Source organism: Acomys russatus, chromosome 1 (genome assembly GCF_903995435.1).
Source record: "Acomys russatus chromosome 1, mAcoRus1.1, whole genome shotgun sequence".
NCBI classification, from domain to species: domain Eukaryota; kingdom Metazoa; phylum Chordata; class Mammalia; order Rodentia; family Muridae; genus Acomys; species Acomys russatus.
Window position 1 is genome coordinate 82,595,717 of NC_067137.1, and position 21,356 is coordinate 82,617,072.

General features: G+C 45.8%; 1 protein-coding gene across 2 annotated transcripts; it reads right to left on the minus strand.

The window, feature by feature from the left end:
- Positions 1 to 6,045: 6,045 nt before the first annotated feature.
- LOC127190396 (dehydrogenase/reductase SDR family member 7) lies at positions 6,046 to 17,686 on the minus strand. Of its 2 annotated transcripts, none has more exons than XM_051147378.1 (7): positions 17,412 to 17,686; positions 15,686 to 15,838; positions 13,687 to 13,793; positions 12,786 to 13,025; positions 8,100 to 8,222; positions 7,203 to 7,415; positions 6,046 to 6,108 (listed from the first exon to the last, which is right to left on the minus strand). In XM_051147378.1, the coding sequence occupies exons 1-7, from the start codon at positions 17,596 to 17,598 to the stop codon at positions 6,064 to 6,066; spliced, it is 1,068 nt and encodes a 355-aa protein (XP_051003335.1). In that variant the 5' UTR covers positions 17,599 to 17,686; the 3' UTR covers positions 6,046 to 6,063. The 2 variants fall into 2 exon arrangements, with proteins under 2 accessions (XP_051003335.1, XP_051003343.1); XM_051147386.1 differs by having other exon boundaries at positions 17,472 to 17,684.
- Between the last annotated feature and the right edge of the window lie 3,670 nt (positions 17,687 to 21,356).

Consider the following 21,356-nt stretch of genomic DNA (forward strand, 5'->3'; position numbering starts at 1 on the left):
TCTCTCTCTCTGTGTTTCTCTCTCTGTCTCTCTGTCTCTGTCCCCCTCTCTCTGTCTCTGCCTCTCTTTTCACCACATCCAGCAATGCTACCAGCCTAAGAGTTTACAACAGAGAGTTTCTCAATAGCAAGGCTACCAGCCTGAGAGTTTACAACAGAGAGTTTACAACCGAGAGTTTCTCAATAGCAAGGCTACCAGCCTGAGAGTTAAGAGGTAATGTATAGAGAAAAAGAGTTTTCCCCACCATGACCAGTGCCCCAAAATAGCAAGGCTACCAGTCTGGAAGTTTAAGAGTTCAAATACAACAGCCAGAGCCATCAACCTGACAGTTAAGAGTTAAGAAAGTTCAGAGTTTCTCACCGTGACCAGGCCCATAAATAGCCTGAAAGTTATTTAAGAGTTCAAGTACAGAGGGAAGTGCCGAAAGCTCCCAGCTCCCCGCCCGATAGACATAGAACTAAAGCCTTTGAATTCTCTCTCTTGAAGACTCTGCTGTTCCACTTCAGTTACTCCTGAATCCTGTGGATGCAAATCCTGTTTTTCACATGTAATACGGTGGTTTGAATGAAAATGGCCCCCATAGGCTGGGGTGCTGGCCCATGCTTGTGATCCCAGCACTCAGGAGACAGAGGCAGGCAGATCTCTGTGAGTTTGAGGCCAGCCTGGTCTATAAAGAGAGTCCAGGACAGCCTGGGGCTGTTACACAGAGAAATTCTGGAGAGAGAGAGAGAGAGAGAGAGAGAGAGAGAGAGAGAGAGAGAGAGGAGAAAGGAAAAGAAAGAATGAATGAAAGAAAGAAAAGAAGAAAATAGTCCCTATAGATTGACAGGGAGTGGCACTACTATTAGGTGTGGCCTTGTTGGAGTGGGTGTGGTCTTTGGGGGCCGTGTGCCACTCCAGGTAGGCTTTCGGGTTTCAAATGCTCAAGCCTGGCCCTGTGTCACTTTCTTCCTGTTATCTGTGGATCCAGTATAAAACTCTCAGTTACCTCTCCAGTACCAAGTCTGCCTGCACGCCGCCATGCTTCCAGCCATGAGGATAAGGGACTAAACCTCTGAACTGTAAAACAGCCCCAATTAAACATTTTCCTTATAAGAGTTTCTGTGGTCACGGTGTCTGTTCACAGCAATAAAACCCTAAGTCACAGTTCTAGAGGGGTAACAGCCCATGGTGGTGGGTTGCAGGTGGCGGGCAGCAGGTGTCAGAGCAGCACCTGAGAGCATACATTTCCAACCACAAACTGGGAGCAGAGAGCACCCTGGGAATGGCTAGAGACTTTTGAAACCTCAAAGCTCACCCCTAGTGGCATACACTTCCTAGTCCTCCCCTCCCAGCCACCATTAGGAACCAAGAATTCAGATGCTTGAGCTGGGCATGGTGGTGCACGCCTTTAATCCCAGCACTCAGGAGGCAGAGGCAGGCAGATCACAGTGAGTTCAAGGCCAGCCTGGTCTACAAAATGAGCCTAGGACAGGCAAGGCTACACAGAGAAGCCCTGTCTCGCAAAAGAAAAACAAAAACAAAACAAAAAAGAATTCAGACGCTTGAGACTCATAGGAAACATTCTTATTTAAACCACTACTTTCTCTTTAAAGTGAAATAAGTTTAACTCCAACTTTGTTGAAAAATTCCCAAGGAAGAAAATTGTGTTCACTGATTTACTATTGATAAATGGATACTAAAGTATTTTTTATTGTTGTTCTTTCATTGTTGCAAATGATTAATGTTCAACTGACATGAAGTAGATAATCTGAATATCCTGTTGTCATTAACGAGATCAGACCTATAATTTTAAACCTTTTGAAAATAGTAATTTCTTAAGCTAGACACGACAATGCATGCTATCATGCAACCCCAGTGTGCAGGGATCTCAGGCAGGAGGATTGTCGTAAGTTCAAGGCTAGCCTAGGTTACATAGCAAGAATCTGTCACACCAAAAAGAAAAAGAAATAAAAGTCTCCAGGCTCCTAATCCGTAGCTTACTCACTTTGCATAAAAATGCAAACAAATCTATACATTGGAAAGCACACATTGGTTCCTGCTGCTGGACAACTGCCAGAGCATGTAGGAAAGCAATTCCATCCATTCATTTCCCACCCCTGCCCCTAGATTCTTGCTCCCCAGCCCTCATAGCTGACATGGGCTCCAGGCTAACAAACCCACTCCCATCCACCACCCACCTCCTTTAATACATCCCTCAAGCCCCCCCCCCATACACACCAGACAGGAATCACAGATATTCTGACTACAATATGTATTATAACTGCTCACCAGTCATGTGATATGCAATCTCCCCCTTCCTCTTAAAAGGGACTTAGATGGGACTGTGCCCCCAAGGGCTTGACTTGTTTCCAAAGAGCCTCTCACATTGTGCCGTTTATGGAGTTAATAATGCCTTTTAATAAATCTCTTACATAAATAACAATATGCCTCAATGTCCCCCCTTTGAACGTCCAGCCAGAAGCTGTTCACAAGGATACAGCAGAGCTTTACAGGTTTCTGGGTACCTCAGTCCTCTTGATGTGATTATAGCTTCACAGGTGTGCCTTTAGAGATTTGCTTTTATTTTATGTTCATGGGTGTTTTGCATGTATGTGCACCATGTGCCCCAGAGTGAGAGCATTTGATCCCCGCCAACTGGAGTCACAGACTGTGGTCAGCTGCCATATGGGTGCTGGGATCTGAACCGAGTGCTGTGGAACCAGTGCTCTTGACGACTGGAACCATCTCTCCTGCCCAGCAGGAGCACCCATAGGTCAGATCTACGAAAGTAAACAGTTCACATAAGTTCATGCAGTGATTAGGAATGTGCCTTCGATGAGCCGGCTGTGACCGCGGTCTCATGTGACTAGCAGGTACAGCCAGTAAGGCACAGACTGACCCCAACAGCCGCAGGGTCTATTGTAACTCTCACGCAGTGCCCGTTTGACCCTTTGCATAAAAACAATTATGCCTCGATTTCATGGACAGCCCAGTGAGTCCTTCCCTTCATTTCAAAGGGCCATAAAAGGTGATTACTGGGGCCTTAGCGGGGGGTGAAAACACATTGCTGCACTTGCTAGCATGGGCTAGACCCTGGTGTTGACGATCAGCCGTGCAAATGAACTTACCTTTTAAATGCTCATGATCTGTGCAGTGTGAACACCTGGGTCGCTTTATATTTAACAAAATGAATTCTGATATGAGCTTGCCTTTCCCTCGTTCAGTCTGCATATACTAATTTTATACTTAATTATTACAAAGTCATGGAAAATTATCATATAAACAACTTTTTTTTTTCTCTTGTGAGACAGGGTTTCTTTGGATAGCCTTGGCTATCTTGGAATTCACTCTATAAACCAGCCTTGGCCTCTGCTTCCCGAGTGCTGGAATTAAAGGTGTATACCACCACCACACAGCAGCACAAACTCTTACAGGTTGACTTGTGGGTGCCCTGTTAGTCTGCATCCTTAACAAGAGTGCAGTGAACCGATCGTGGTATGTTTCCCCTGGAGCCCCTCCTACTTTGTTCCCTGGAGGCAAAAAACGCCTGCCCAACAGCTGCTTAACACAACCAACACAACACGAGCCAAGCACTGTAGGCAAAATCAACCCCCTGTCCCGGTTAGGGTCTTTGTTTGGGTCTTTGTTTGTTTTCATTCTGTCGTGGGATCATCACCTGGGAAGAGGGAACCGCCCCTCTCAACTGAAGAACTGCTTCCATAAAATTAGCCTATGGCAATGTCTATAAGAGACTGTCTGGATCAATGACCCATGTGAAAGGGCCCAGGGTACTGTGCGCAGCACCATCCCTGAGCGGTGGGCCTGGGCCATATAAACGACTAGCTGAGCATGAGCCAGAGGGCAAGGCAGTGAGCAGCGTTTCCTCACAGCCTCGCTTCACTTCCTGCCCTGACTTTCTTCCCTGATGGACGCTGACCTGGGAATAAGATAAGGCGAACTCTTTTATCCACTGTGTTGCTTTGCGTTATCACAGCAACAGGAAGCAAACCTGATACCCTGGCCTCCGACTCTTTATCTGCCTCTAATCTCTTCCAAGACCACTGGGACAGTCAGTCATACAACCACCTTAACATTACTCCTCTGCCATGACATACTTGCCTAACATACAACACAGGCGTTATTTCTTGCATGCTACTGTTCTTCTCATTTTTTAACCTAAGATGTGGTGAGTGCAATAAGGCGTAACTCCTGGGGTTTTTTTGTTTGTTTGTTTTGTCTTTGTTTTTTGTTTTTTCTTAAATCACTGGTCACACAACAGCCCCCTCTTATTTCTTATTTGTGCACGTATGGCACACGCCTCTTCTAAGCAACCGTTACAACGTAGCTGCGACAGGAACGGGAGGAATCTGCTACTGTATGTTTTCTTACAAAAAGAGCCTGTGTTCTACTCATATCCCGGCAAACAGTGCTGTGTTTTGCGCTTCCGGGACACGCTCTGTGTGTGCGTGTATTCCAATGTTTCTCTCTACTGAGCCGAGAGCAGTATATCCACATGTCGCCTTGCCCCTTTCCCGAGGACAGCTTTGGAGTGGCCTGCCATTCGCCTAACCACTATTGTCCAGCTATTTTGGGTGTGCTGTTTGATCCCGGCCAAAATGATGATGATGATGATGATGATGATGGTGGTGGTGATGATGATGATGATGGTGATGATGGTGATGATGATGATGATGATGATGATGATGGTGATGATGGTGATGATGATGATGATGATGGTGGTGATGATGGTGATGATGGTGATGATGGTGATGATGGTGCATATCACAGACCGCTATACAGCCTACTGGCAGCTTCCAGCTGGTCCTTTGTACCTACCCACTCATCTTAAGACAGCATCACGCATTTTGGATGAGGGATTGCTCCAAATACTTCCTTACATCTGCTCACTGCCCAGCCGTCTACTTTGTGCACAATAACTCACATGGCTATGGAATGAATTGCTTTTGCTCTCCCCAAAACTGATGTTGAAAAAAAAAATCCCAGGGCAACAGTGTAATAGTAACAGGCATGGCCTGTGAGAGCAGATAGAGTTGTGAGCAGAATTAGGGACCTTTATAAAAGGGCTTAGTGGTGAGGGCCTGGTGGCCCTGGCTTCCAACCCCAGCCCCAGGATGGGCTAAGGCAGGAAGGCTGGAAGCTTGATTGTTGACTAGGCTATAGGTTGTGGTCGAGGCCAGTTAAGTGACCCTCTGTCTCAAGACCAAAAGTGAAAAATGAAAAAGAAGTAGGACTGCTTCTTTCTACTTCTGCCAAGTAGACAGCTTGTCCTGAAGCCATGAGGGCCTGAGCTTAGATCCATTGAACTCACCTAAAACAGGAAGCACTGTCTCAAATGAGGTGGAAGATTGAAGGCGGACTCTCAGGGCTGTCCTCTGACCCCCTCATGCACCCAGTGGTGCCTGTACTCACACGGGTATCATACACACGAGGAGCCAAAGGTGTAGCTCAGTGGGTAGGTGTATGCCCAGCATGTACAAACGCCCCTAGATTCAACCCCTGGTTCTGAAAAGACAAACAAGCAAAGCAATGCGCTTGGTGAAGTGGTTGTCCTGCCCTTCTAGGTCTTCCACCGATGGCTCAGGACACACACAGCACCCGTCTCTGGAGGACACAGCAGCATACACCACCTTGGAGTCAGAGATCAGCTCTCACATGACTCTAGTGGTACGGATGCCTTCATCTTGGACTGCCTAGTCTCCAGAACTATGAAAAGCACATTTATTTAAAAAAAAAAAAAAAAAAAAGGAGAAGAAGAAAAGCACATTTATAGTCTATGGGCAGCCAGTCATATTTCCGCTTAGAAGCACAAGTGGATTAAGACAATGCTACCTATTACAGCTGCCAATTTCTTAGCTAGGCCTCTGTTAACCACGATCCTAAATTTTATTCAAGAAAATAGCATGTGTTCATATGTATATGCAAGATACAGGGCAAGGCTGTCTTTATTGTCCATTACACCAGAAAACAGTCCGCAGCCCGCTCGCTTTCCGGGTGTAGGCTTACTGTACCTATGCCGTCTGACATTCTCAACAAGTGGCTCCGACATCTCAATTGGTTGTCTCACTCCTTCTTTGTCTTCCAGAATCTATAAGGCAAGTCTGGATCCTGCAAAAGAGTGACCGTAGTGTGAACCAGACCTTCCGTTTATCGACTCCTGTTTGACAACCAGGCTTCCCCATTTAATGAACTGTATCATCATTCACCCGATAGGGGGGGAGCTTTGCAAGCCTCGGGTAAACACTTAAACCGGAAGCAAAATATCACAGGCAATACTCCGGGCCTGCTGGCAAATATTGCCCTTGGAGCTTGGTATCTTTATCTTCTCTGCGGGGCAGAGATGGCATCAATAATTTTCTACTTACTGGTGCTTTGAACAACAAGCACAAGTTACGTGTTACTCTCTGGATCACACTCACGGAGAGCCAAAAGTGCACAAAATAGGTTATCTAGAATTTAAATATCTGGCTGATTATGGTGGCACATGCCTTTAATCCTAGCACCTGGGAGGCAGAGGCAGGGGGATCTCTGAAAGTCTGGAAGGAGCCTGGTTTATGCAGGAAACATCAAGAGTAGCCAGGAATATGTAGTGAGAAAGGAAGGAAGAAAGGGAGGGAGGGAGGAACTCTTTGAATGCAATTCTAAAATTACTGATGAGCTTTTGATATACTGTTTACAAGCTAAAATAAGGCGAGCTGCTAACCCCTAAATGTGGTTTTTGTTTGGGAAAGGTAAGCATTTGCTCATCCAAGAATTTGCACAAAGACAGAAAAAAAAATGATAATCCAAAATGGAGTGTGGCCACTGTCCTGTGGAAAGAATGGAGTATCATCAGCCAGAAACAGCGCCAGGAAATAAGGGACACTCTGTTTAGAAAAACAGTCATAAAGCAAGTAAAATCACGAAGCAAGGTGAGGGGCTTTCAGAAACATGTCAACAGCGAGTGAAGAAGAGAAACTGACAACCTTTGTTTTGATTTTGCCTTATAAAGATTTTACCTTCCAGATGAGAAATCATGTAACAAACAATCAGATACGCTGTGCGGGCACAGAACACATTCCTATATCCTTGGTATTTTTATCACGGGACTGGTGTGGAGTGCGAAAAACACACACACACACACAAAACCTTTCATAACTTTGAAAACTGTTTTCCCATGGGAATCATACAGTACTGTAAAGAAATACATAAATTGTTCTCACCAATCCGTTCTTAAAGTTTTGGATTCTCTTCTTCGCCATCTTGGAGGTTACCCAAAGGGCCCAGGTTGGCATATACTGCCACATGTACGCCCCCAACAACACAGGCTGGTCAGAGATCCAAACTTCCTTCAAATCATTGGCCATGGAGATCAGCATCAGATGGACGCAGCGGCTAGTTGCCATCTTGTAGCTCTGGTCTATATTTCTCATGGGCTGAGAGTCAAGGAGAAGTGAATGCTCAGGATTCAAAACGGTTTCATGCAGATATTACCTAGGAAGAGCCAGAGGCTACCCAACAGTGATATCCTTTCAGGGTGCTACCTGTCAACGGGGCGTCTTCCTAGGTGCTACTGGAGGTTAATAAGTTACCATAGTTCAAAGAGCCTAAAAGAAGTCACACATTTACCAGGGGAAATTGCACATGCTGAAGGCTCCTTACTTTTAATCGTAATTCTTTCATAACACGGTATAAGTGCTTACTTTATTACCACATTTTTAGAAATAGCGAATTTCCAAGATTTATATTACGGGGTTAAGAATGTACAGTTCAGAGACAAAATGACTATCTAGAATTGGCGAGGCTCTGGCTTCAGCCTCCAGCACCACACAACAGAGGGATAAGGTATATTTAGCAAATGGAATCGTGGGGAGGAAACGGAAAGAGACAAAAGGACTTTCCTAAGAAGAGCGGTGGATCTGAAATGGTGAGCCATTTGTAAGTGGCAGTGTGGCAGGGTCGCCAGTTGTTGTTAAGATGACATTCTGAAGCACTGCCAAGTGGCCTGAACACTTTCCTTAACGCTGTCACTCTGTGAACAATTCACAGGCGCCTGATGCATGTGACAAACCAGGCATAGCTAGTAAAGGACTCAGCCTTTCCCCTACTAGGATTTTTACCTTATTTATTTCTTCAGTTAGGGCGTTCTTCACAATATCGGACTGCACAGGCCCTGGGTAAATGTTGCAAAATGTAACACCTGGATATTTGATAAGCTCACTTCGGAGGGCAATGAAAAAACCCTAAGGACCACAAAACAAGAACATAAGATGATAAGGAAAGGATAAAAAAAGATAAAAAGAAAACAGAATATGTTATCCGGACACATGCTCTGTAATGAACGAGCAGTACATTGATGTAAGTGTATCAGGTTTTATTTATTTACTTGTTTTTTTTTTTTTTAATCTTGTAGTATTGGTGATTGAATCTAGGACCTTGTACACATTATGTAAGGCTCAGACACTTATATCTCTGGTAGTTTTTTAACAGTAAAACAATTCTATTACATTTATTTATTAGTTTATTGCAGGGGGAATGGCATGCCAGGGCACAGTGTGGACATAGGAGGATGAATGCAGGCTGTCAAGCTTGAGGGCAAGTGTGTACCTACTGAACCATCCGGTCAGCACTATTTTTACAATGTCTTTGATGACAACGGTCAACTAAGTTGTCCAGACATTGAACTTGCTTGTAGCCCAGACAGGTCTTAAATGTTTAAATCTCTTACCTCCAAGTGCCTAGGACTATAGGCCCGTGCCACTAAGTTCGCATCAATTAAGTTATTCTTTTTTAAGTTTTATTTTTGTTAATCGTGTGTGTGTGTGTGTGTGTGTGTATGCTTGTGTATGGTTATATGTAGGGTAACCACTTCCAGGTTTGAAAACGTACCAAAACAAAGCCCACCAATCCCTGAGCTCGAAAACCTACCAATCTTTGAAACTGAAAAACCACCAATCCCTACACTTGGCTTGAAATCTCACCAATCCCCACCTTGGAAACTCTGCACAATACATACACACCCGCGTGTGCGCGCACACACACACACACACTACATTTACACACACATGCACACTTATACACACACTACATATACACACTCACAGACACACACACACTGACACACACACAAGAAACCCTATATAAAGACACACACACACACACACACACACACATACAAGAAACCCTATATAAAGCCTGCCTCCTGCTCAGCTTCCTGCAGCTCCTCACCAGAGCACAGGCAGCCACCCTCCCAGGTTTCCCTCCCTAATAAACCTCTTGTACATGGCTTGTTGTGTGGTATGACTCTGTGGTATTCCTTGCCTCCCAGTTGCCAGTGAGCCTCTCAGAGGAGAGCTGCATCACCTCCAGTGGGGAAGCCTTCCCTTCAGAGCTGCATCACCTCCAGTGGGGAAGCCTTCCCTTCAGAGGTGCAACGCTTATATTAAGCACACATGAATGCAGGTGCCTGCTTAGAAGAGACTGTCTGATCCTCCGGAACTAGAGTACAGGCAAACGTGAGCCGCCCAACTTGGGTGCTGGGAACCCCTCTACGGTTCTACCCAAGAGCGGTACTTGCTCTTGATCGCTGGGCCAGCTCACCAGCGCCATCCACTGGGCATTTTTAACTACAAGCCTGGAAATGATCTCCAATAGACATTCCGGCTCCAGCAGTAGCCATGGTTCACAGGCTGGCAACTGTGGCTTTTGTCAGCAGTGTTATTCGAGCAGACAAGCAAGGGGAACTCTTCCTTAAGGAAACCCACACGCCTTCCCTACACCACCTCTCATCACCCACTCCAAAAAGAGTCTGCTGCTCACCATGGAATCCCTGGCCGGGGCTTCCTCTTCCACCCCACAAAAAGGCCAAATGTGCAAGACGTTTGCCCAAAGAAGGGGAAAACAAAAAACAAAACAAAACAAAACAAAACAAAAAAACCAACAACAACAAACCACCAAGCGTAGGTTGGTTCTCAGTTTTATATTCACATTTTACCCAGAAGCACTCGCTGCAGGAGAAAACGGGTCTTTCTCTAGCCGATGACTACTATGGGACTAGTGACAAATGTGATGTGACCACCTGCTACTGCAAGACCTTCCAAGGATGGAGCTAACTCTTCTGCACTCAAAGAGGCAGACCACTTCCAAACCAACAGAAGAAACAAACAAATACTTGCTCCTCCACATTTGCTTTTCTTCATTAGGAGAATGTTCCTGCATTATTTTAAAGACTGGATGTTGGGTATGGTGGCTCATGCTTGTAACCTCTCGGGAGAAAGAATGAAGCAGAGGGAACAGAGGTTCAAAGCCATCCTCAGCACATAAAGAAGTTAAGAGGCCAAACTGTGCTACATGAGACTGTCAGGAGAAAAAAACAAAACAAAACAAACAAATGATGCAGTACTTAGGACCCTAAAAAATAAAAATAAAATTGTGATTCATGTGTACGCAAACCTAACAATATTAAATATCTGTCAGCTCTCAAATGTGGACTCTCACTAGCACAGAGGGGATGGGGATTTCTGGTGCAGGACTGACTGACTGCTGTGTAGCAGTTTCCTTTGGTATTAAAACCTTCCGCTTTGGAGGGAACCCCCTTCAGATGCACGATATTTGAAAGGAGGCGAAACAGAATGTTTTAAGGGGAAATGAAACATTCCTTCTTGTAGCAAAGCTCCTTAAGTTCACAAAGCAAACAACTCAAAATAGCTTCAGAAAGTCCCTGAAATTGACTAGGACACACTAGGCCCCGCCCACCCCACGTCTGTCAGGACTACTGCAAGAGGCTCCAGGAAAAGCTGAGCTAGTTGGCAGAGACTAGCCACGGTGTCACCTGACAGCATGCTCCGTGTTTCCCAGCTTTTGTGAGCTGTCACCCATGCTAAGGTGGGCTTTGGTGATGCAGTTGGTTTTGAGTCGCTTTCTGTTCCGATAAGTAATTCCTCACCCCTACCCCATATTGGGGTAAGAAATGCCAATAAAACTCATTGGTTGGCCAAGCTGAACTTTGGTACGACCCATACTTTGGTCTGTCATTTGTTTCTTATCTAGGAGAAGCAGATGTTGTTCATGTCTCCCCAGAAATAGTGTCATAAAACACTCACACAGTCCCTAGCTCAGAGAGGGTCCAAAGCAAAACGTTTGGTAAAAGAACTCCTGTACAATTTTTTTTAACGTTTTTTCGAGACAGGATTTCTCTTAGACTCACTTTGTACACTAGGATGGCCTGCAACTCACAGAATGCCTCTGCCTCCTGAGTGCTGGGATTAAAGTGTGCACCACCATGCCCGGCTGAGCTCCTTTCCACAACAGAGGGAACGAGGCAGCCAGGAGAGACACTGAGCCCTCTTCTGGAGTATCATGGACACACTTTGGTGATTAAAAAGTTCACTGTCGGAGAGCTAAGAGCACTTACTGCTCCTGTAGGTTGGGTTACCAGAATACACAAGCCAGCTCATAGCTGCTACCTGTAACTCTGGTTTAGGGGGATCCACTGCCCTCTTCTGGTTTTCGTGGGTACTGCATGCATGTGGTGTACAGACACATTAAAAAAACAACACGTTTTTTAAAAAGTTCACTGTAATTTGTAGGAATATGAGGAGGAAATGTGTTCCTTAAAAAGGTCGCCTGAGGCATGGTGGTGTGCACCTGTGAGCCCAGTTCCTGGGCGATATGGCAAGATCTGGAGCTCAGCCTGTGCTACGGGAGACAGTCTCAAAACAACAGAAGAGACTCTAGGTCTCGCATTCATCTACCTAACTACCTCTGTAACTGTCCACGTTTTCTCAGAGGATCCAAGCCAGTACTAAGACCCAGAGTCTTGGCGGGCAGGCCAGACAGCTCACCCGTGTTTTAACGGACAGCTTCCTGAACGCCTTATGACTACATGTCCACAGATGGGCTCTGTACTGCACTGCATCTGCCTGTCTGAGATGGGAAGGCTCTTACGAGAGGTTGACTGACAGGCCCTTACTAAGTCTGAGGGCAGCGTCGAAGCTGCAGCCCTTCATTACTGTCTGCTTTGCGTGGCAGAGATGGTTCCTCTTGAGCTACAACTTGAACAGAAAGCACGGTTACCTGCGCCTCTGAATCTCATTACGCCACGGGTGGAATGCGCCACCAAAACTCCTTCCAAGACACGAGCTACCCATTTTGTGTTTCCTTGTTGTCCTACGGAGTTTATAACTTCTTCCTATTTACTCTCAAGGTAAAATTAAAAGCCCATTGTGTTCTGCAATGTAAGCCTCCTCAGATACATAACACAAATCACGCTTTTCTCCTAGTCATTGCCCTGATCAGACCGTCTTCTTCCAAGGAAACCGTAAGAGAGAATCATGAGTTCCCTAATGCGCATGCACAAGCAGACAAGGGAAAACAAAGAGCAAGGAAAGGAGGAGGAAAAGAAGTCACAGACATGGGACAACAAAAACACATCCCGGGACACGTGCGGACACGTGTGGGATGGAGCGGTAAGGCCTCGTTGCCATGAGACCACAGTAGATGGAGTCAGATAGAAGGTGAAATATTGAGTAGCTCACCCTAAGGGAAGAACTCACGTCTCATCTTTACATCCCCAGGGTCTGATACAGCGTACGCTACGGTACAGGCGCTCAAAGCCTGCACTGAGGAGCTGAGCAGGTCTAAGCACGTGACTCGAGGGCTGTTTTTATTATCTAAGGAGATAGGGCAAGTTCTCCGGTTTCAGTCTCATGCTTAAGGCCCGGTTCCGACGAGCCCATTCACTGAAAGCCATATGCCTCGCACATGAGCAGAGGTCAGTTTTCTCAGTTGAGCGTGGGCTGCCTTACCCGTAGAGCATGTTTGCTGGCAGAATACCCACTGGAAAGGGGCACGGAGGCGATGCCCGCGACACTGTTGACAGTAACAATCTTGCCTCGGTTCCTCTCCACCATGTGAGGCAGAACGCACTTGGTCAAGGACACGGTCCCTAAGTAGTTCAGATTCATCAGCTCCTTGAAGACATCCAGGTTGGTTTCTAGAACTAAGGAACGCTGGGTTCTTCCACCATTGTTGACCAAAATGTCGATCTAAAAATTAAAAAAAGAAAGAAAGAAAGAAAGGGAGAAAAAATGAGTACTTAAAGACAGCCTAAGAAGATGAAACGGTTGTTTGTATTATTATTAGTTGAAGAGTAAATGGGACTGTGGTGTGGTTCTTGTAGCAGCTACAAAAAAAAAAAAAAAAAAAAAAAAAAAAAAAAAGTAAAATAGGCAAACCCAGGCGTGGTGGCACACATCTTTAATCCCAACACTTCGGAGGCAGAGACAGACAGATCTCGTGAGTTCAAGGTCAGCCTGGTCTACAGAGTGAGTTGTAGAACAGCTTGTTTTAAAAAAAGAAAGGGAGGAAGGAGGGAGGGAAGGAAGGGAAAGGCACAGAGCCAGAAAGAAAGGAAAGGAAGCAAAATTCGCCTGCGGAATCTGCATTTGAAGAAACCAGTATCAGAAAAAAGAAAAGCACCATAGGTCTTAACTTCCCTCATGCCTTACAGAGACACCACCGTGCCTCAGAAGGGATTAAAAAGTACCAAGTAGCTAAAGCCACTCCACAGCCCTGACCTTGCTGCATGCAATCCATCTGGCCCAGTCCTTTGAAGGGGATCCACAGCTGGAAATCTCTTTGGCAGTTATTTGCAAAAACAGACAAACAATACCACCCAGGACTCATCAATATAAAAATGCAACTTACTTTACCAAACTCCTGCAGAACGGCCTGGGTAGCTGCCTCATGGGAATTTGTGTCAGTCAGGTCAAGGGGCAAAACTAGTATATCTTTTTCTTTTAAATTGCCATTCTCTGAAAAAGACATATAAACAGTAAGCAAGCCATCGCACAGTTCCTCTGAACTCAATTTGCTCATTAAATTTACCCTCTGCCCACACAAAAAACAAAAAGGCGGCAGTGAACTCATTCTAGGACACACTACCAGATCATCTCTCCCTGACGTGGGGGGGAGGGCAAGAGTGGGGGGGGGGAGGACTAGTGATGCTGTGGGAAGCTTTGGATAGGAAGTCTGGCTGGCTCAGAGGAAGTAGGACGGTAAGCTCCACCTTGGATATGTACGGAGGAACTTAGTAAAGAACAAACAAACAGGACATGAAGACACAGCGCTGATTCCAGCACCTGGAAGGCAGTTAGTTGCAGAACTGCAGAAACAAGTTTAGTCTAATCTACATAGCAAGTTTCAGATGAGCAAGGGCTATAGAGAAGACCTTGTCTCAAAACAAGTATTATACTATTAGATACAAACGGGGGAAACGCAGCCTGTCACATGTAGTAGTCCACAGCTATAATAAATATACCCCGAGCACGGAGCCAGGTAGGCTGGGATCCCGAGGCCTACATGGGCAGCCCCTCCAGCCCTTGCCCAAATGACACAATAGCTCCGGCCACAGAAAAAGGAGGTAAAATTCTACAACGGTTTGTTTGTTTGACGGGTATAGAGTTACTTTTCTTATTGCGATAGATTCACAAAGCTCAGTTGCTCCTGCACACACACATTTAAAACAACAGTCTGGGTCTGGAGAGATATCTCAGCGGTTAAGAGCATACCCCGCTTTTTCAAAGGACCTGAGCTTAATTCCTAGCACCCATGTCACGACCATCTGTAAATCCAGCTCCAGGGAGATGCAGCATGGCCTCCAAGTACACCCGCACTCACATGGACAGGCTCACACACCTGCACATAATTAACCTCCAAGTACACCCACACTCACAGGGACAGGCTCACACACATGCACGTAATTAAGCTCCAAGTACACCCACACTCACAGGGACAGGCCCACACACATACATATATTAAAAATACATTTTTTTTTAAAAAGCTTATACTATACACCAGGTGATGGTGGCACACACCTTTAATCTCAGCACTCAGGAGGCAGACAGAGGCAGGGGGATTTCTGAGTTGGAGACCAGCCTGGTCTATGCAATGAATTCCGGGACAGCCAGGGCTACACAGAGAAACCCTGCCCTGAAAAACAACAATAAAAACCCAAGTGAATGAAAATATTAACAGTGTCACTCTGTGTGAATATAGAAGGTGCTGCCTCGGGTTCATTTTTAAACCTTATTTTTTTTTTCCTTTATTTTTATTCATCCTAACACACACACACACACACACACACAACTTTAGTATCTGACATACAGCAAAATGAATAAGTATCACTCCTAAGTACATTTCATTTGTTACACTCACAAATTATGTGCATAAGAGCTTGTTCTTTTCCTGAAGTGAGGATATGAGTCATTTAGTCATTAAAACCCACCAGCATAGGAATGGCTCAGTCTTAAGAACACTGGCTGCTCTCTCAGAGGTCCTGAGTTCAAGTCCCAGCAACCCCATGGTGGCTCACGACCATCTATAAAGGGATCTGGTGCCCTCTTCTGGCCTGCAGCTGTACATGCAGACAGAGCATTTCTACATTTTAAAATATCCACCAGAGCTTGAGATCTGGAGTTTACTCACCACTTAATATCAAAAGTTGGTATATAAACAGCAGTGGGACGATGAGAGAAAATAAGTCAAAGAGATGATGCAAAAGGAGGCGGGCAGTGCACCTGACGCCGCCCTGGAGCCAGCGTGAACTGTACAGCACAGTCCTCCCACCTTCCCTCACTCCCACAGCTGCACTCGAGTTTGGATTCTCACATCTGGGAAGCACGGCTGTTGGTGGGAGTTTCCTCACCCAGGCATCTTCTCTTCACCCGCTCCAGCTCCTGCTCCCTTCGGGCTGACAGCACCAGAGAGACTCCGAGTTTAGAGAGCTGCAAAGCCAGCTCCTCGCCAATGCCACTTGAAGCTCCAGTCACCCACACCACCATGCCAGTCAGTGCCTGTTCTGTGGAGGAAGGGCGGGGGCGGGGGTTACAGGGGGGACAGTTATGTGATGAATGAACAGCAAACTGTGAATAAAACAAACGAAGTTGTTAAAATACCACTAAATATGAAGGTCTAATATTTGGAGTATAGGCTCTCAAGTGTCCTGGGTGGGGGACTGCCTCGGCTGTGGGAATGCTTGCTGCCTCCAGTACACAACACCTGAGCACAGTCTCACGCACTGCATAAGCCAGGCATGGCGGTGCACATCTGTAATCCCAGCGCTTGGGAGTTCCAGGACAGCCAGAGAAACACACTCTCTCTCTCTCTCTCTCTCTCTCTCTCTCTCTCTCTCTCTCTCTCTCTCTCTCTCTCACACACACACACACACACACACACACACACACACACAAAGCATGAATACAAGCCACATCATTCATAAGCCCACACAGTATGTGGTGGGTTTTTTTGGTTTTGGTTTTTGGTGGGGTATTTGGGATCCTTGCCCTCAAAAATGACAGACAGGCTACACGTGTCGCAGCACTGAATTGACAAGCACGCTGCGCATTTGTCAGCACTCCCACCTGCTAGAGCCAAGGAAAGGCAACCTCGGAAATCAAACAGCACACATGCCTGGCAGAGTTTGGGAGGGCCATTAAATACTGTCCTCTCTTTATTTTTTAGTCTCCAAGACCCAGCATTCACTTGCTCCTGTCCTGCTGACTTTGAATATACTATCTTCTGAGTCACTGGCTCCTTCAAAGCGCACTTCCTCAGGTGCTTTGTACATTTCTCACTGTGGGTAGCTGAATCTCACTTCGTCCATTAAGGATCAAAGCCTACCTTGGCAGGCGGTTAATTTCTCTGTCGGTGTTTCTAACTGAAAGACAGTAAGAATAACTCCCATGTTTTAAGAACTGTTCCAAAGGTCAGCGGCTGTTGTGAAGTGCTGAGCGCACTGTGCACCTGACAGGACCCACTGTGTCTGTGGACGGATTTATCAAAGCGTGGGGACCATGTATTAAGTGAATATCAAACACGGAGCAAGGCGCAGACCAAAACGGAGCAGGTGAAATGTCTTAGTGCGCCCAGAATGATCTTCTTCCTGGCAATAAAACCAAACCAAACCCCAAAAAAAAAAAAAAAAAAAAAAAAAAAAAAAGACCCCACCAGCTCCGCGCTTTCCACTGTGTCATTTTTAACCTGAGTAGGTAAGTGGGCGAGTCAAATCAAATTTTCTTTCAGTGCTTTGGGAGAGTAAAAAGCACAGGATAAACATGTTCCGGATGAACAGATACTGGGCCTCTTACAAAGCAAGGGACACACTTTCCTCTCCACAATGTCCTTTTCCTGATAGTGTCTGTCCCGGGATCTTTGGGGGTCCTACTGAAGAAGCCTGTGTCCTGCAGCGCTCTCTTGGAGTTTGACGTTTTCTCTCCTAGTCTAGGCGACAAATCAGTGCCACTTTCGAATCAAGACAGGCGACAGAGTGAGAACTGTCAGTTTAGGCCCCCACCCCACCCCACCCGCCGCCTCTTCCTCTCAGACCCTTAGCTCTTGGGCAAGACTCAGCTAGGGACCTCTGCCCCGCTCGCCATCAGCGAGATCAGGACTCTCCACCGCCACGTGGAGGCCGGGCCACCGCGGGTGCTCACCTGGGCGTCGCCCTTGCCACTCGGCCCACAACAACGTCAGGTCGGCATCAGCCCGCAGGAAGAGCAGCACCAGGGGCAGGATGGTCGCGCATAGCGCCAGCAGCCAGAGCAGCAGCTCCCAGCTCATGGCAGTCCCTGCCGAACCTGCTCCGCATCGAGCGGAAGACAGTCGGCGCGGGCCCTCTACGCCACCGATTACAAACCGGGGCTCCGCCCAGAGAACCCCTGAAGGCGGGGCTCCCGCTGTGTCTCGGGCTTCACCGCGACGTCCCGGAAACAGGTCTACGTCCTAGAGCTGGCCCTGTTGCGTGTTGGATCCGCAGAGTGCTGCAATGGAAGGTTTGGGCGACTTAATTACTTGGCTACACTACTATTGGTAGAGCAATCTAACAAGATTTGGGAGGACGTGAACGAGTCTTTAGTCGGCGGCTTTTAGGACGACGTACTTTTCCAGGCTTTGGTAATGCCTTGGAGAGAAACAAACACTCACATTTTAAACACTGGCCGCTCCTACCTCCCTCGCCCCACGCCTTTCTACTCGCTGGACAACTGAGGCAAACTCTCACCTCCTTTCCTAATCTGCTTTTCTCTCTTTTTAAGTGTGTGAACTGAGATAAGCGTCCCAAATTAAGCCAGTGGTTGAGCTAGGTTGCCCTCATGGATGGTCAGTTTATATTTAGAAAAACATTACAAATGACACTCATATTTGGCCAAAACTTGGATATCACGGCCTAGCCAAATCAGAACACAAAATTCACTGGGCTGAAGGCAATTGTTGGTGAGTTCCAGGAGCTAAGCACTCAGGTTGGCTCCCTCTGCTATCCCGTGCAAATGAGATTGTTATCTGTATTGAGAAGAATCCCTGGGAAAAATTGAGCTAGAAAAGGTCTCTGTGGTTGTATCTTAATGTGCACAATAATTGTATTTATTCTTTATTCTGTGTTGTTGGTATGGTTTTTTTGAATTGTCACTTGCAGTGACTAAGACTATTTATAAAGGCCTGTATTTTACACCTGTCGAGTTATCTGTGCAATAAATATTTGAACTAGTGTGAATCAGAAATTGCTGCCGTTCTAGTTAAAAGTGCCTGTCAGTTAACTAAACTGGGATTGCTTGCCACGACTGCCATTTAGAATAATATTGGTTAAGAATTGCTCTCGTTGGCATGTCACCTGAACCATGTGAATGTTATTTTCTGTACAAGCACATTATTATTATTTTTTTTTATAATAAGACATCTTAAGGCACCCCGCGGAATCTCATGATGAACTTTATCCAAGCAAACCTTTCCCCTTCTGTAGAATGAAAGGACTGAGCTGGCGCTAATTAATGTTCTAACACAAACTGGAGAAGCCGGACTCTGGGTCACAGCCTCCCGCTGTGGGGAGGAGAGATCAGAAACCGGGACAGTGGACATGGGAAACTGGCAAGAAAGCATGATCTCTCCCCGGTCCTCCCCTACGGATTGGATCCACATCATGCTGAGTGTCACTGTGCCAGAGCAGATCCGTTTGTACTTCCTGGAGCCTGAGAGTTGGCTCCGCTGTTAAGAGCACTTGTTGCTCTTGCAGAGAACTTGGGTTCAATTCCCAGCACCCACATGGTGGCTCACAACTATCTGTAACTCCTGTCCCAGGGGATGTAGTTCCCTTTTCTGGTCTCCAAGGGCGTCAGGCACTCATGGCGCACAGACATACGTATAGACAAAACATTCACAGATACAAAAAACTAGTAAATGTTTTGCAAAAATGTGCTTATCTTGTGTGCATATGTGTACCTGCATGTATATGGGCATTGAGTTATGTACATATGTAGAGTTCAGAGGACAGTTTTGGGAGGTCAGTCTCTTTTTCCAAGTTGGGGGTCCCAAGGATGAATGTTATGTCATCAGGCTTAGCTGCAAGTGCCTTTGTCGCTAAGCCTTCTCCTCAGCCCCAAAGTGTATCTTTAAATACTATAATTTGATCTGATATGAATGCTTCCTTCAAACCAACATGTGTAATTCTGAGTGTTCTAATTATTAATAAAGCTCTGGAGGTTGGGGCAGGTGATATCTCTGAGTTTGAAGCCACCATGGTCTACATAGTGAGTTCCAGGACAGCCACTGCTACTGGTGAGACCCTGTAACAAAACAAATGGACAAATTTAAGTTTTTTAATTAATTAATTATATGTTCTGACTTGGCTAGGCCATGATATTTAAATTTTGTTCAAATGTCAGTCTAGATACTGCAGTGGAGGTATTTTAAAGATGTGTTTAGCATTTAAATCAATGGTCTTTCCATAAAGCACATATCCTACCGCCCAGAATGTAGGAAGTTCATTCCATCAGTTGAAGCTTTATGGAAAAACAGCAGAGAGCTGGGGAGGTAGAGGGGATCTTGCGTTCAGACTGCCCTTGGACTCCAGTTACCTCTTCAGTGAAAGTCCAGCTGCCTGGGTGACAAAGACACTAGGCCTGTTGTACTCCAAAGCCATGTGAACTAGTTCTTTAACCATCACCCCCATTGATACGCACATATGTATTTTTGTTTCGATGAAAGACCTGGACTAATTAAAGAGCTGTAATAAAACCACATGGTAGTTTTTGCATTAGAGAAGAAAAACACAAATGTCAACTTCAGACATTTGATAAAAGCATAATTCACTTGAATAAAAGCACAATTGAATAATTCATGTTGGAATCCAGTTATATGCCCCACCTCTCTGTGTGCTCCCTGTGACTCGCGTTACCGTCTCGCCAGCAAGAACGACGCTGCACACACAGGATCCTTCTGCAGTAAAGCTTTAATGCGTCTTAAGAGGGAGAGCATAAGCTTACGACAAGTAAAATGGAGACCCCAAACAGCAGAAACCCATCCCTTATATAGGAAACTGTTCTCCGCTTAGGATGTGTCAGTCCCTGATTGGCTGCTACTCATCAGGCGATATGACGCCACGGGAGAGGCAGAGCACAACAAGTGGAAAGTTCCTTCGCACATGCGCAGATTACTTGTTTACCAGTTTGGGACACAGGATGTCAGCGCCATCTTGTAATGGCGAATGTGAGTGCGGCCTCTCACAGCTCCCCAACAGTGTGTGTGTGTGTGTGTGTATGTGTGTGTGTGTGTGTGTGTGCTGGAGTTCAAACCCACGCCCTCAAAAACTCTAGGCAAGTTCTCTATCACTGAGTCCAGTTATATATTTACCAAGTCCATTCCAGTCATCATTAAATAACTTATCTATTACTTGTACTTGTGACACAAAACTATTCCCATGTATTCTGTTCACCAATGAGAAAGGACAAACAATAGCAGCCTTGGTCTCTAGTGTACCGAGGACATTTAACACATTTTTTCCATAGCCATCACTGCAGAACTTGAAAACAAAGTGTTAAATACAAATGAAGGGCAGGTGAGCAAATGTAGGGACTCTCCTGAGACCTGAGTGCAAATAAACAAGAAAGAACAGACTGGCTTTCTTGAAGCAGTGGTCCTTAATCTGTTGTTGTTGTTGTTGTTGTTGTTGTTGTTGTTTTGAAACAAACAAGGAACTCACTCTGTAGCCCAGACTGGCCTCAAATGTCTGATCCTCTTGCCTCAGCCTCCTGAGTACAGGATAAGAGGTATGTGCCACCATGCCCAGCGTAAGCTTATAGAATTTTAACTACTTAAATGTAAAATTTTAGAGCTGGGCGTGGTGGTGCATGCCTTTAATCCCAGCACTTGGGAGGCAGAGGCAGGTGGATCTCTGAGAGTTCAAAGCCAGACTGGTCTACAAAACGAGTCCAGGACAGCCAAGTCTACACAAAGAAACCCTGTCTCAAATAACCAAAAAAGAAAGAAAAGGAAAAAAGAAAAAGTAAAAATTTAGTAACTAAAAGAACAAAATCCAAACACTAGCTACA

Coding starts and splice junctions, on each gene's coding strand:
- LOC127190396 (XM_051147378.1), bottom strand. CDS start 17,598: ATGAGCTGGGAGCTGCTGCTCTGGCTGCTGGCGCTATGCGCGACCATC. Junction 8,223..12,785: donor CCAGCAAACATGCTCTACGG/GTAAGGCAGCCC, acceptor TGTGGTCCTTAG/GGTTTTTTCATTGCCCTCCG. Junction 7,416..8,099: donor TAACTGAAGAAATAAATAAG/GTAAAAATCCTA, acceptor CTTGACTCTCAG/CCCATGAGAAATATAGACCA.